Raw genomic sequence first — 14,603 nt, 5'->3', positions numbered from 1 at the left:
TTTTTTTTTTTTTTATCTCCCATAATCAGGAGACTAAACTGCAACTTTTTTTTTCTATTAGAATTCAATTATCAACATTTTCAATATTTCGTTCCACCCTAATATATATATATATATATATATATATATATAAATATAATGCCAAATAAAAACAATGTCAGGACAGCTTGGTCGTTGAGGACGTTGAAAGATAATCTCATAATTGATGCATCACCGGACCGGTTCTCGACACCCGCAGTCACTCGGCGTCGCGCGACCTGTCGGACGAGAAGAGATAGCTGTGTCGCAGTCGCCATCCAGCGGTAAAGCCGGAAGTACAATGCGACCGCGTCAACATACGTTTATTATTTTGAAAAGTATTGTTATTTTTATTTAATTTTTAGTTAAAATGTTTGAATGGGAAATAATTAAAACTAGAAAAGAGTAGTTTTACTTCGAAAATATGACCTGTTTTAATGTTTTTTGACAAATATTTATATGTTATGACTCTGTCATTACCAAGGCTCATAAAATCTTGCATTTACATATTATTTTTGAAAGATTCTAGTATTTTCTATGTAAGTTATAAATTTGTTTCAAAATAACGATAAGCTAAATAAGAAATTTTATGATTCATATTTGGAAATTAACGTGATATATTTTTACATGTATTAAAATGTGATACTACACTCTCAATGAATTTTTTTCCGCTGTTCTATAAGATGTGCAAAATATAACTTTAAATAGCTATTTTCTTGCAATTGTTGCTGATTCTGCTGCTGTTGCTGCACAATAACAACATTGGAAATCCTATTCAATAGTTCTAATATTAGTGCTAGTTTTTTCTGAATGTGAGTGAACTACTCTGACTCACCACGACGCAATTCTCCATATTTTCGTCTGACGTTGTCCTGAGCTTGGTCCAATAGTTCCATCTAAGATTCCTTGTCGGCGGTGTTTATATTGTAACGTACGTGTCAAACCTGTACCTGTATCGACCACTATCACGATCAAAATCCGTACATATCACTGCGAACCCGTATTTATCGTTTTTCCGACACTGATTGCAAAACTTTTTGTGCTTGTTAAATTTCATATCACAACACACGTAATCGCCGTATGTATGACGTAGGTTGATATCGTCTTGTCGGAACAACACCACCACATTTGCATTGTCTCGTAACATTTATTTTTGTATACGGGACAATGTTTGTGAGAGAATAAACACATCAACTCTTTTGTGTCGGCCACGCGCAAAATAATCGCACATTACGTTTTGTTTTTCCATAAACACGTCATCAAAAATAAACACCGAATTTGGCAGAACAGTATCCACTGGTGGAACTTCATCACCGTTCGCAAATGTGAACACACGCATCCCTTCAACATCTTCCAATATTCGAATCAACAGTTGATATTTCAACTGCTCCCACGATTTCGAGTAGATGTAAACGTTTTCGAATTTCAATCCGTTCAAGTCGGTCAACAGCGCAAACATTAAATTGGATTTACCACAATTTGACGGACCACAAACCAGACAACGTACACTGTTTGGTAATAACTTCCCGTGTTTACTGTGCTGTATATTGGTGGCGACATGTTCGTCGAAATTAACTACGGGCAGAGTTTCTGTCTGTTTTTCAAAACGCATCGCACGTCGTCTATTACCCATCATTTCCTGTGTATTATTATTATTATAAAAAACTTTGTTAAGTAAAATTAAAACTATATTAAAAATATTATTAATTTAAAAAAACTAAAAAATATTAAAAATATTAAACTCAAAAGCCACAAAAAAAAGGCAAAATGCCTAGCGTCGAATACCCCGCCGCAATAATACGGTCCAGTCGGTCATCTTCGTGACACCGATCTCTTTGGTTACGCCGTCCGTTCGAAAATTCAACCGAACCGCCACGACAGTTGCGATCTTTTATATATCAATCTATAAAACCATCCCAGTGCGACTATTCAATAATTAGTACTATTGTTACTTTATTTGTTACTTTGTTAATAATAGTATTATTGTTACTGTTGGTTTTTATTTTATCTTTTGTTTTGTGTAAACACTTTTCTTCATTAAACGGCTTTCGACATCTATAGAACGATCTGTACGGTTTGATTTCTTTCTTCTTTTATTACGACGTTAGTCGCTACACCACTTAACATTATACATCTATTTGTGCAATTGTTTAACAATATTGTATATATTCGAAATATTAGCATTAAAATAATCAAAATATATAATGCCAATAACATAAAAATTGATTAGATATTGTGATCCATTATATTTGCGATTCATTATTATTTAATTATGGTGTTAATATTGAAATAATTATGCTAGCTTATTCATAGATAAATAATTTATTCATTTTCATGTTTATATTATATTCAAATTCAATTGCTTATTAATGAAAATACATTAAAATAAATACAGCATTTCACTATGATATAAATTAGTAAAATTAGCTTATTTAATTTAAATTTTATTTTATTTAAAGAATCAATTATTAGTGCTACAATCATCGCTGTCGTAATATTTTCAAATACAACATTTAACAAAATAAACTATATTTACAATTATTTATTGTTTACACAGTAAATGTAAAAACATTAAGTTATTTTGGATCCTTGTTCGGAAATATATTTGATCCTAAATGATCACTTTTGTATTACGTGGTCATTAATACAGTGTCTTCAGTTTTGCAATCAGAATTAATATCCCAATCCAAGTACTATTCATTGTCTAAAATAGCATAATTTATTTTTGATTTAATTAATTTCCGACATTAATAACTGGTTTCTTATTTTTGGGCAGTGTGCATTATTCTTTTTATCAGTAAAAATTTTCAACGTAAAATTCACAATACAGTCAAGAGGTACAGTAGAAATATAAGACCGTGTAAATGCAACATAAATCATACCATTAGTCACATGGCATCATTGTTGCATTCATCGCGAAGCCATAGTATCCAAAAAAGTACCAATACAATTGAAAACAGTTTTGGACCAAGCTATAAAAATTGTTAACTTTATAAGAGCAAAATCATTGAATTCAAGAATTTTTGTAAAGACATGGATAGTGAACATTATCAACTTCTATTGCACCTGAAATTTTGTTGGTTATCTCGAGGTAAAGTGCTCTCTCATCTATTTGAATTGAAAGTTGAGGTAAGATTATTTTTTTTGAACATAAATCATTTTTGTTGAGTGAACGCGTGAATGATTATTCTTGGTTGGCTACTTTAGCATACCTATCAGATATATTTACTCATTTCAATGCACTTAACTTAAGTCTTCAAGGAGCACATATTAAAATTTTCAAAGTTGAAGATGAGATTGAAGCGATGATTAAAAAGTTGGAACTGTGGAGTCTTAGGCTGTCAAAAAGAATTAGGATCCATTTCCAAATCTCAAAAATTTTATTGAATCAACTGAAGAAGTATTGTCAGATAAAGATCCTAAATATTTTGTATAACATATGGGTGATATGGAACGTAGCTTCCGTGATTACTTTTCTGTTCTAGCTATAAGTAGAAATTGGATTCGACAACCTTTTGAAATTGATATTCATCAAATAAATAAACTTACATCATTGGAAGAAGATAGCCTTGTAGAAATTTCAAAGATACTTGTTTAAAAATTCAATTCAATCAAAAGTAATTAGAAAATTTTTGGATGCATATTAAGAATATTAAGATTAAAATAATTTAGTTTACAATTCTTTTTTAATTAATGTGTTTAATGATGTTAAAGTTTAATATTAAAAATTAATTTAATAAAAATAATTATAAATGTGTATAATTTGTTATGTTTGCTTCTATAATTTGTATATAAAATAGTTATTATAATTTTGGTTATGATAACTTGATATGTTTTGTAAAAGAAAGTTATTCGACAAAAAATTGGTAGGGGGTCCACGATTTCTGTAAATCTTTCATCGGGGGTCCGAGTTCCATAAAAGTTTAAGAACCGCTAGTTTAGAGTATTAAGCTTATTGCATTTTTCTTGAATATATTAAAATTTATACATCGCAAGTCACCAATTATTTGTTTAACAATAATGTTCAATTATTGGGATATATTTAAATCGTAATTAATTTATTTTTATCCTCATGCAAGCTTCATATTTGTTGGTTTACGCACTATTTATACATTTTTATGTGATAAAAAAAATAATTTATATAAAAAGTGTTTGTGAATATGTGACTGTTCTTTGTTTTAATTAAATACTTGGCTAAAGTACAATTTATGTTTTATATTATAAAAACTAATTACATAGTTAGATAATTAATAATATAATAATAAATACAGTAATTCTTATATAGTTTTGGCAACATAAAAAAAAAGTAAACTATACTTGTTTGGACCGGTGGTAATATGTACAAGATTAATTACCCAGTTAACATACCTTTTTTTTACTCTTGGTCAGTAACATAGTATACCACTTCAAAAGCTTACTAACCTGTTAGTGTATAGTGCTGTAATAGAGTCACTGGTGTTGGAAGAGGTTGTCTGCGTAAAACCAGTGATCTATGTAGTACTTAAATATGTAAGTGTATATATATGTAGATGTGTAATCCTTAAAAACTAATATAAAAAATAAATAACTCAAAATTTTATGACTAATATAAAAATAATATTTTCAATAAATAATATAATAATATTTACAATTATTCTTTGTTTATACACAAAATGAAATTTTTTTTGGTTCTTTGTACGGAAATAGATATAATCCTAGTGTATCATTATTGTATTGCGTGGTCATTATTTCAGTGCTATCAGGTTTGCAATTAGAATTAATATCCCAATCCCAGTACTGATCAATGTCTAAAATAGCATAATTTAATTTTGGTTTCATTAATTCCCTACAATTTAAGAGTTGTTTTCTTTTTTCTGGGTAGTAATTATTATGTTTTTTATTATTATTAATCATTTTCTCCCTGACATTTGCAACACAGTCAAGAGGTAGAGTAGAAATATAATACCGTGTAGATGCAACATATATATTATTTAATAGTTGATTAGTAGTATTGAAAATCGAGTTAAGTATTGAATTATTAAGTTTAATATTAAACAAACTTAACGTTTTTGAATTAAACAACATTTTTATTCTATCCCAAATTTCTATTTCAAACAAACAAAATCTGTCTACAAATGTTAATCCAACGCTTTCGATAACATTCAGATAATGAGTATAACATTGGATAATATTAATATTGTTTTTAAGACACGGTCGAATAATGTTTCCTAATTTTTTACCAACGGTACCATTAATAGGTACAGGAACTTCTATTTCATTTTTTCGCGTCCATGTCCAAGGTTTTTTACATTCCCTTGGGTTAAATAATTCAGATGACACAACATCGGGATCGTCTAATATAGTATTTTCGTTGTAAGGCATAGGACAACGAGATACATCTTTTCCTGTATAATAGTCATGTTCTTTTAATGGCAACTATATAAATGCAGGATATTGTCTGATAAGTATATTCAAGTCGTCAATAGTAATAGATGTCTGATTTTCAGTATTCTGATTCAATTCATTATTTGTATAAACACTTATAACATTTAAAACTATTATTTTTAGTAAAACAATAGATATTTTGCTATAATAGTACATTTTTACAGGTTATAGCAAAATTATTCAGAAACTAATTTAATTAGTTATTATAAAATAAAAAAAAAACACCAAATTTATCAAAGAAAAAATTTAAATATTCAATTTTTGTAAGTTTTGGATTATATTCGTTTACTTCACTTTTTAAAACTAATAAATTTTTCTTGAAATTATTTGTTTAACTATCATGTTCATTTTTTAGGATATATTTAAATCGTTTTTTTGAAACAAATTTATAACTTACATAGAAAACACTAGAACCTTTCAAAAATAATATGTAAATGCTAGATTTTATGAATCTTGGTAATGACAGAGTCATAACATATAAATTTTTGTCAAAAAACATTAAAACAAGTGATATTTTCGAAGAAAAACTACTTTTTTCCTGTTTTAATTATTTTCAATTCAAAAATAATAATTAAAATTGAATAAAAATAATAATTCATTTCAAAATAATAATCGTATGTAAATATATAATTGGTTAATTAAGGTTCATATATCAAAAACTCAAATATCAAATATTTTCCTTTATGTAAATGTATAAACTTCAATAATTTCAAAGAAAATGAGTAATCTTATCCATAATGAATCACTCTATATATTATCTGTTTAATTGAAAATAAATACGTGCTTTACTCTTATAATTTTTTTTTGTTACGTACTTGCAAAAAAAATTGTAAATGTTTTAACCTAATTAATATTTTTCTCTAATACGGTACTGAACATACGATACAAAGAAAAAATAATAATTATATTACCTTAATTTCTAAATATGAATCATAAAATCTATCAAAAACTCAAATATCGAGATGAAAATAATGCTAAAATTTTGGTTTCGGTTAAGGTTAACGATTTTGAAAGTTTTTTTTTAGGTTTTATATGGCCTTGATTTTGTAATTTTCAATGAGTTTTGGTTTCAAAGTCAGTTTTACAAGTGTTGGTTCCTAGTCCTGATTTGAATTACTTAATCACAACTTATTTTAACATAAATAACTTTAAACTTAGGCCTTATTACAACGCGGTAGTAAGAAGATGTTTAGGTGACGTGGGTCACCCTGAATCAATGTCACATGGCAGTNACCACCCTGAATCAATGTCACACGGCAGTCCAGGGCAGCTTACATCAAGACAATTAAAGAGGAGAAGAAAAAAAACTGGCATAATCGTACGCCTCGACTGCGTCCTTTAGACCTATGCCTGCGGCTACTAGAGTAGGATTGCTCTTGTGTCGGAACAGGATCTCGCTGAAGGTATCCACGACCTGGTCGACCGCATTGTTGTTCCCTCCCTTCAGCGTGACATGAGGCTCAACCGATCTGCCTCCTCCACTAATCCCTCAAAAGGGTCATATGGTATTACCCGTTCGGGGCTAAACCGGACACCGGCGGAGAGGTCCTGCCGCATCATTCTGAGTATGGAGTTTACCGAGCTACGGAAGTTTACGAGCGACCGGAAACCCCCGTGGGCAAACACTCCATCCGCACGCATTCTAGGCGCTGTGCGATCGTCGAATTCAGAGCGGGACATAGGGAAATCGTTACAGAAACGACTCCTAATGCCCGACCACTCCATTAATTTTGATTCCAATATTTAATGTTATTAGCTTTAGCAGTTAAAAAATGATGGTGATAACGCACATTCTTGTCGGCCTCCTTTTAGCTTCATTGCGAAGCTGAGAAGGTATTAATTTTACCATGTTGTGTTTATTTTATTTTTATTTGTATCTGCCACTACTAGTTCTCAGCTCTCACTGGACCGATTTTTTTCAACAATACGTTAAAAGATCACAAATCGTATGTAGTTGAAGACATTACCCTTAAAATTGAAAAATTTTTCCTCGTTCCCAGCAAATGGGGGAAATATCCAAAAAAATTACAATTTTTAAAATCGGTAAATTTTGTAATTTTTTTCACTTTTTTTTCTTAAAACTTTCATAACTTTTTCAAAAATGAACAAATAAACATATTTTTTTTTTATACTAAAACCATAGATACTTTACTTTTATTTGATATCATTTTTTTGAAAATTTGACACTTGACCTGCTCACTGGAATGGATTTAAAATAGCAAATTTTTTACGTAAATTAACTTTTTCAAATTAATTTTTGAAAATGTTATGAAAATACTGCGTCTTTAAACATATACCAAATTAAAGCTTGTTTTATGTACTATAAAATAAAAAAAAAAATTTGTCACGACACTTTATCCTCTGCATGAAAATGGCTGCCGTAGTTAACAAACGCTATTTTTGTGTTAAAATTTTCTACTTTCGATTTTAAATTTTCAACTTAAATATGTTATAACTTTTCGAAAAATATATGTATCAGCACAAATGTTTTTTTTTCTAAATACATTATAAGTACATCTTTCATTTGACATACTTTTTATTAAAATTGGACAATTTTCCATTACATTGGGGGCATTAAAACTTGAAACATTGTATAAAAAATAGAATTTCTAATATTCTTAAAGTAATTATTGTCGAATTAAATTTGATGTGATAAAAGTATTCAACTACAAAAGTAAATAATTTTACTTTGTAATTTTTTAATTTTTTAACTCTGTTTGTTCGTGATGAAACAGTTTGATAGTTTTTATCTCTTCAACAAGAGTGCGACATGCCACAACTGGTTTATCTGTTGGGGTAGTGTGTGGCAGTGGTCGTGAAGGATTCATTCGCGCTCAATTAGTCGGCCGTTTCGGTTATATCGACACCAGGTTTTTTTGGGTCGAGTATTGCCTTGTCGCCACAATATTCAATTTGAGTTGCTTAACGGATTGTTTATATGTTACGGTGTTTGTTTGTTGCTTTCCCTGTATCTGAAGTGTTACAGTGTTCATCACCTTCAAACGGCAGTTGGTAATTATTAAGAATTTTTAATTGCTTATTTTAACGGATTTACAGTCCACATAATATTTTATTATTTGTTATAAATTATATAACATTATATTATTAGTTATAAAAAGAGGATATATGTTATTTATTTTATTAGTAATTAGTGTTAATTTCATTTATCATTGGCTCTTGTTGTTTGTTATTTTTTTTTATAATAACTGAAAATATCATATGGTGATTATTGTATATGTTGTTTTTTCTTTTTATTTAGTATATTGTAAGGCTCAATTTCTACATTTTTATATTCTCCTTTCCTTCCGCTAAGGCATGGCCAAAATACGTATGGTCAATCGTATGTATTAAACAAACTAAAAAATTACAAAATCGCAAATTGCAGATACTAAAAAAAAAATATAAAGCCGGCATTGCACAAACTCTATTTGTGTGTGCTACTACAAGTCTATAATTTTTTTTAACATGTTCTATATAAATCGTAAATTAAAAAAAAAAAAAGATTTTTAGTTTTACCTGAATTTAACAATGGATTTTTACAATTATAATCAATAATATTATAATATTATAATATTTATAATACGCTCAATTGAGTAAATCTTTTTAACAACTTTTTTTTTATTGGTTTTTTAGATATATAATCATTTAATTTAATTAAATTCTGAATATTTCCATTGTAGAATCTTTTTAAACGTCAAAAGTTAATTAGTATATTAATCGTAATAATTTCATTTTTTTCTATTTAATAATGTCAATTTCAAACTTGCAAGTTGAGCTAAATGTTATGGTAATAAATTAATTTTTGTTTTTTTATTAAAACTTTAACTTTAAAGGACAATAAAAAGTAGGTTCAAAATGATTACTTTTAACATATTAAAAATTAAAATTAATAATAATTTAAAAACAATTAATTTAAAAAATTATATAATATATAATTAAAAATTATATAATATATAAGAGAATTACTAATCTGGGTAAAATTAAGGTAATAGAAGTTGATGTTGCTTTTGTAATTATCCATCAATTTTTTAAAATTAAACACTATCTACAGATTTGCATCGAAGCGTTTATTATGATAGTGATTTTAATCAGTTAGATTAAATCTACACTGGATCCAACTATGCAACGTCACCACTATGCCTCGACTCCACTGTGCTGGGTTTTTTTTACTTAAAACTGCCAGAACTTTTTTAAAAATTACCTATTCAATATAATTTTTTTTATAGATATGAGTATTAATCTAACATTTTATGTTTTTTTTATAAATCAGTCCTTTAACTGTACACAGGGGGACTTCAAAATGACAACTTTTTCAACTTTATTTTTGAATGTGTTCCGGAAATACTGTACTTTTATATATATCTTAAATTAGAGTTAATGTAATATATTTATATTTTTAATTTTATACTTCTGTAACTTTTTTAAAAACTTATGGATAAATACATTTAATTTGAAAAAATTTTCAACTTATTTTTAATTAAAATTTATTTATTGAGTTTTGATAAGTAACCTATTAACAAGCCAAATATTTGTTATATTAATTAGAAGAATTTGGCTAATTATGTGAGCCATATACGAAACTCTAATTGCTGATTTAATATCGGCACATATATGGGTTTACAAAAGTATATTTTGTTCTCGGATACTGTAGACCAGTAAATTTATCTATAAATAACAAACAATTTTTTTTTTTAAGTATTGTATCACGACCTTCAACTTATAATAATACTAAAAACTTTTGTTTTGGTCAGGCCAAAGGATACTTTAAAAAATATTAATGTTGATCTTTCTATAAATTATACTTCCCCAAAAAGATATTTATTCAAAAAAAAATTAAATAAGGGTATATTATTAAAGTTAAAATAATAAAAAAAAACTAGAGTGTTTTGAATCTTTTACATATAAAAATCAGTCATAAATTTTTAATTTGTCGATATCAACTAGAAACATTAAAAGTATTAATATTTTGTACAAACATTGATTTTTATAATTATTTATGATTATATATGTACAATTATTATATTTTTAAAGAATTACATTGATATCTAATATGCACTATGACAGATTTTCCAAAATAATAATATATCATATATATAAGAGAAAGAAACACTGAATTGTGAATGATTTAATGATAAAATTTTAAATATGTGTAAAATAATATAATACATACAAGAATTTATTTTTTGATAAATTATTGTGAAGACTTAAATATCAACAACTTATAATTTTAAAAACTTAATAATTTACTTTTATATTTGATCATGTACAAATTCAATAATAAGCAAATATTTATTAACATTTGATAATTTAGAACTTATAATTTTAGTATATACGTGGTGAAATAGATATAACTAACAATGCCTATAACTTTTGATACCAATTACAATGAGTTTATTGTAATTGTTTCTTTTATAGTTTAACAATTCTAAGACTGCGATAAAATCATTTTTAAAATGAACAGTGGATATAGGTGTAACTGAAATTTTTTTCAATTTTTTTCAACATTACAAAACTTTTGTAATGTTTAGATTAATTGTAATTCCACGAATTATTGTTACTAGATCAGGAAGTAAATATTTATAAACCTTTTTGAAAATGATTATTATATGAATTTTATAAAAAGGAAAACAAAATATTTTAGTATATAAGACGAAATGGAATGAATTAAAAAGGAGGGAGAAAGAGAAGTCCTCGGGAATACCGAAGGTAATATCTCTTTCCGTGTGGTACGTTTGTGACATTAAGTTTTCATTTTGTGTATGATTTATTTATTCTGTATTAAGTGTATCATTATTTTATATGTCTTACTTTATTTGATTATATTTTTATTAATTACATTTTGCGTTATTATTGAACTGTTATAACTATAAGTTATAAATACAACATTATCGGAAGCAAGATATATATGTTCGTAACTATTTTTATTATGACTTTTTTGCCACGCAGTAGACGGCAATTATTGATAACGGCAAAGAACAAAAAAAAAACCAGCATAGAGGAGTCGCAGCACAGGAAAGACGTGACATTGTTGAGTGAAGTATAAAGATATCTGACAGTGATTAAAATCACTATAATAAAAAATACTTCGATACAAATCTATATATAGTGTATAATTTTAAAAAATTAGTAGATTATTCCAAAAGCCACATTTAAAAAAAACCCAGCACAGTGGAGTCGCGGCATAGTGGGGACGTTGCATAGTTGGGTCCAGTATAGATTTAATCTGACAGTGATTAAAATCACTATCATAAGAAACGCTTCGATGCAAATCAGTAGATAGTGTTTAATTCTAAGAAATTGGTGGATAATTACAAAAGCTGCATGATCTGCTAGTTCCTTATTAATACCCTGATTAAGATAAAGAATGTCGAATGAAAAAGGGATTATTAAAAAATATTATTTCTCATAAAAAATTGTGTTGATTCATACATTTTTCAATGAGTTGTAGCATTATAAAGTTAAAAATGTAACCAACCCAACCCAACATCAACTCCTATTTCCATAATTATATCCAGATTAGTAATTCGTTTAATTATCTATTATATAATTTTTATAATTAATTATTTTCAAATTATTATCGATTTTTAATATATTAAAAGTAATCATTTTGAACCAACTTCTTTTTGTCCTTTAAAGTGAAAGTTTAAAAAAAAAAAATATGAATTTATTACCATAACTTTTAACTCAACTTGCAAGTTTGAAATAGATATCATTAAATAGAAAAAAATGAAATTGGTAGAGTATTTCAAAAACAACAATAACACTTATTCCCTTAATTTTACCCCGATTTATAATTATAATATATGAATACATAATAATTACAGTAATTAAATTGAGTATGAAAGTGGTATTCAATAATATAATATTGTAATTTTTACGGAGATATTATAAAAATAAAAAGGAGTTGTATATTCATATACTTTTAATGCGTATACAAATTTAAAGGAATTGATGCAATACTTTTTAATAAAAAAATTTTGTTATTTATGAATAAATACACTAAACAAAAGAAACTATCATCAGAAAAAAAAATATACTTTTCTAAATAAACTCTTCGCGATGTTTACAAATGTGCAATTAAACTTTTTTTATTACTTCTAAGTTTTAATATTATTACTTATTATTAAAAAATAAGTATTTATATATAAAAAAAAATAATTAAGAACAAAAAAAATTGTATTAAATTAATACTGATTTTGATTTTTAATATGTTAAAGGTAATCATTTTGAACCTATTTTTTATTGTCTTTTAAAGTGAAAGTTTTAATGAAAAATACCTTCTCAGCTTCGCATCGAAGCTAAAAAATGAATTTGTTACCATAACTTATAGTTCAACTTGCAAGTTTGAAATTGACATTATTAAATTGAAAAAAATGAAATTTTTAAGATTAATATGCAATCTGGAAATTTTATAATTACTAATTACAGTACATTTGTCAGAAAAATTCGATTTTTTTACATTTTTATCGTAATAGATAACTGAAATAGAAAGAATAGTAATCATATCCTAATAACTTTTGGTGTTTAAAAAAATTCTGCAATTGAAATATTCAGAACTTAATTAATTTTAATAATTTACTTTAATTAAATGAACCAATCAAACCAAAGTAGTTAAAAATATTTACTCAATTGAGAGTATTATCAAAAATATAATTACAATTGTAAAAATCCATCGTTAAATTCAGGTGAAACTAAAAATCATTTTTTTTTTAAATGTATGATTTATATAGCAACATATTACAAAAAAATTTGCCATATTATAGACTGGTAGTAGCACACATAAATAGAGTTAAAAAATTAATAAATTATAAAGTAAAATTATTTACTTTTGTAGTTGAATACTTTTATCATATCAAATTTAATTCGACAATAAATAATTTAAGAATATTAAAAATTAATGATTTTAATTGTTTGTATGGACAAATCTAGTTAAGCTACTTTTTATTTGAATAAGGAATATTTTTTTGATTTTTAAGAGTAATAACTTAAACTAATCATTAACTTAAATATCATAAACTTAAATGAATCATTTGACGTATCGTTGAAAAAAGTAGGTCTAGTGAGGGTTGGCAAAATAAATTGTAGCCATAAAAGAACCACATAGTAAAATAATATTAACATGAATATCAATTTCTTCTCAGGAGGGGAAACTATAGAGATAAGATCCTTTATATTTATTGAAATTATTGAATCTAAATGAGATAAATATCAAATGATTTGAAAATTCTATTTTAACTCAAAAAAAAAATGCAAAATTTTAGTAGTCACAGACGGATGTGAACCTCGTACCCTAGGCGTGAAAGATCAAGATGTTACCCATTCGGCAACTGTTCGTTGCTTTTTGTTGCATGATAAAATTGGCTATTATATTATACTATAAGATTGGTCAACTGATTTATATAAGAGTTATATGAATTTAACTTACATTAAATACAAAAATAAACTTATTATTCTGAGAAAAACGACTTTGAAATTTCGAACTAGCTTAGATCGCCTTTTTTATCTATTAACAAATGTGATGAAGATTGCCGGAACAATCAAAATAGATTTGTATCATATAAAAATTTTGTTTTATTTTGATAGATATAAAACTCTAAACTCATCTATAGAATTAATTATAAATAAATATAGTTTAAAAAAACTAAAAAACACGCTTTTAAGGAACATCGAACTAAAAAGTTAAAAATAATTTTTAAAATAAGCGTAAAACAATAATGAACGAAAAGTACTAGTATTATTGTGATAAAAGCGTCGGGCGCTCAATATACGAAAAATATAGCACAAAGCACCCACGCTTTTATCACAATAATACTAGTACTTTTCGTTCATTATTGTTTTACGCTTATTTTAAAAATTATTTTTAACTTTTTAGTTCGATGTTCCTTAAAAGCGTGTTTTTTAGTTTTTTTAAACTATATTTATTTATAATTAATTCTATAGATGAGTTTAGAGTTTTATATCTATCAAAATAAAACAAAATTTTTATATGATACAAATCTATTTTGATTGTTCCGGCAATCTTCATCACATTTGTTAATAGATAAAAAAGGCGATCTAAGCTAGTTCGAAATTTCAAAGTCGTTTTTCTCAGAATAATAAGTTTATTTTTGTATTTAATGTAAGTTAAATTCATATAACTCTTATATAAATCAGTTGACCAA

The 14,603-nt window shown here is 26.4% G+C and overlaps 1 protein-coding gene and 1 long non-coding RNA gene across 4 annotated transcripts in view; one reads left to right on the top strand and one right to left on the bottom strand.

Annotated features, from left to right (window-relative positions):
- The window catches only part of LOC126902845 (uncharacterized), a 207,923-nt gene that overhangs the window by 22,275 nt on the left and 171,045 nt on the right, over positions 1-14,603 (bottom strand). The window contains exon 2 of one of the 2 annotated variants that reach the window (XM_050680509.1): positions 4,523-5,297. The exons of the other annotated variant lie outside the window; for it this stretch is intronic. Within the exon in view, the coding sequence (XP_050536466.1) occupies positions 4,660-5,297 (638 nt within the window). The 3' untranslated portion in view covers positions 4,523-4,659. Of the gene's footprint in view, positions 1-4,522; positions 5,298-14,603 lie in introns of those variants that run through there. 2 annotated transcript variants of the gene reach the window in all.
- Positions 4,395-6,667, top strand: LOC126902867 (uncharacterized). Of its 2 annotated transcripts, none has more exons than XR_007703365.1 (3): positions 4,395-4,527; positions 5,607-5,705; positions 6,601-6,667. It is a non-coding gene; the product is annotated as an uncharacterized LOC126902867 (long non-coding RNA). The 2 variants fall into 2 exon arrangements; XR_007703366.1 differs by lacking the exon at positions 6,601-6,667 and adding an exon at positions 5,798-5,906.

The sequence above is a fragment of the Daktulosphaira vitifoliae genome, unplaced genomic scaffold, assembly GCF_025091365.1.
Source record: "Daktulosphaira vitifoliae isolate Bord-2020 unplaced genomic scaffold, ASM2509136v1 Scaffold_3, whole genome shotgun sequence".
In the NCBI taxonomy this organism is placed as follows: domain Eukaryota; kingdom Metazoa; phylum Arthropoda; class Insecta; order Hemiptera; family Phylloxeridae; genus Daktulosphaira; species Daktulosphaira vitifoliae.
This window is presented reverse-complemented; position numbering and strand designations above follow the sequence as displayed.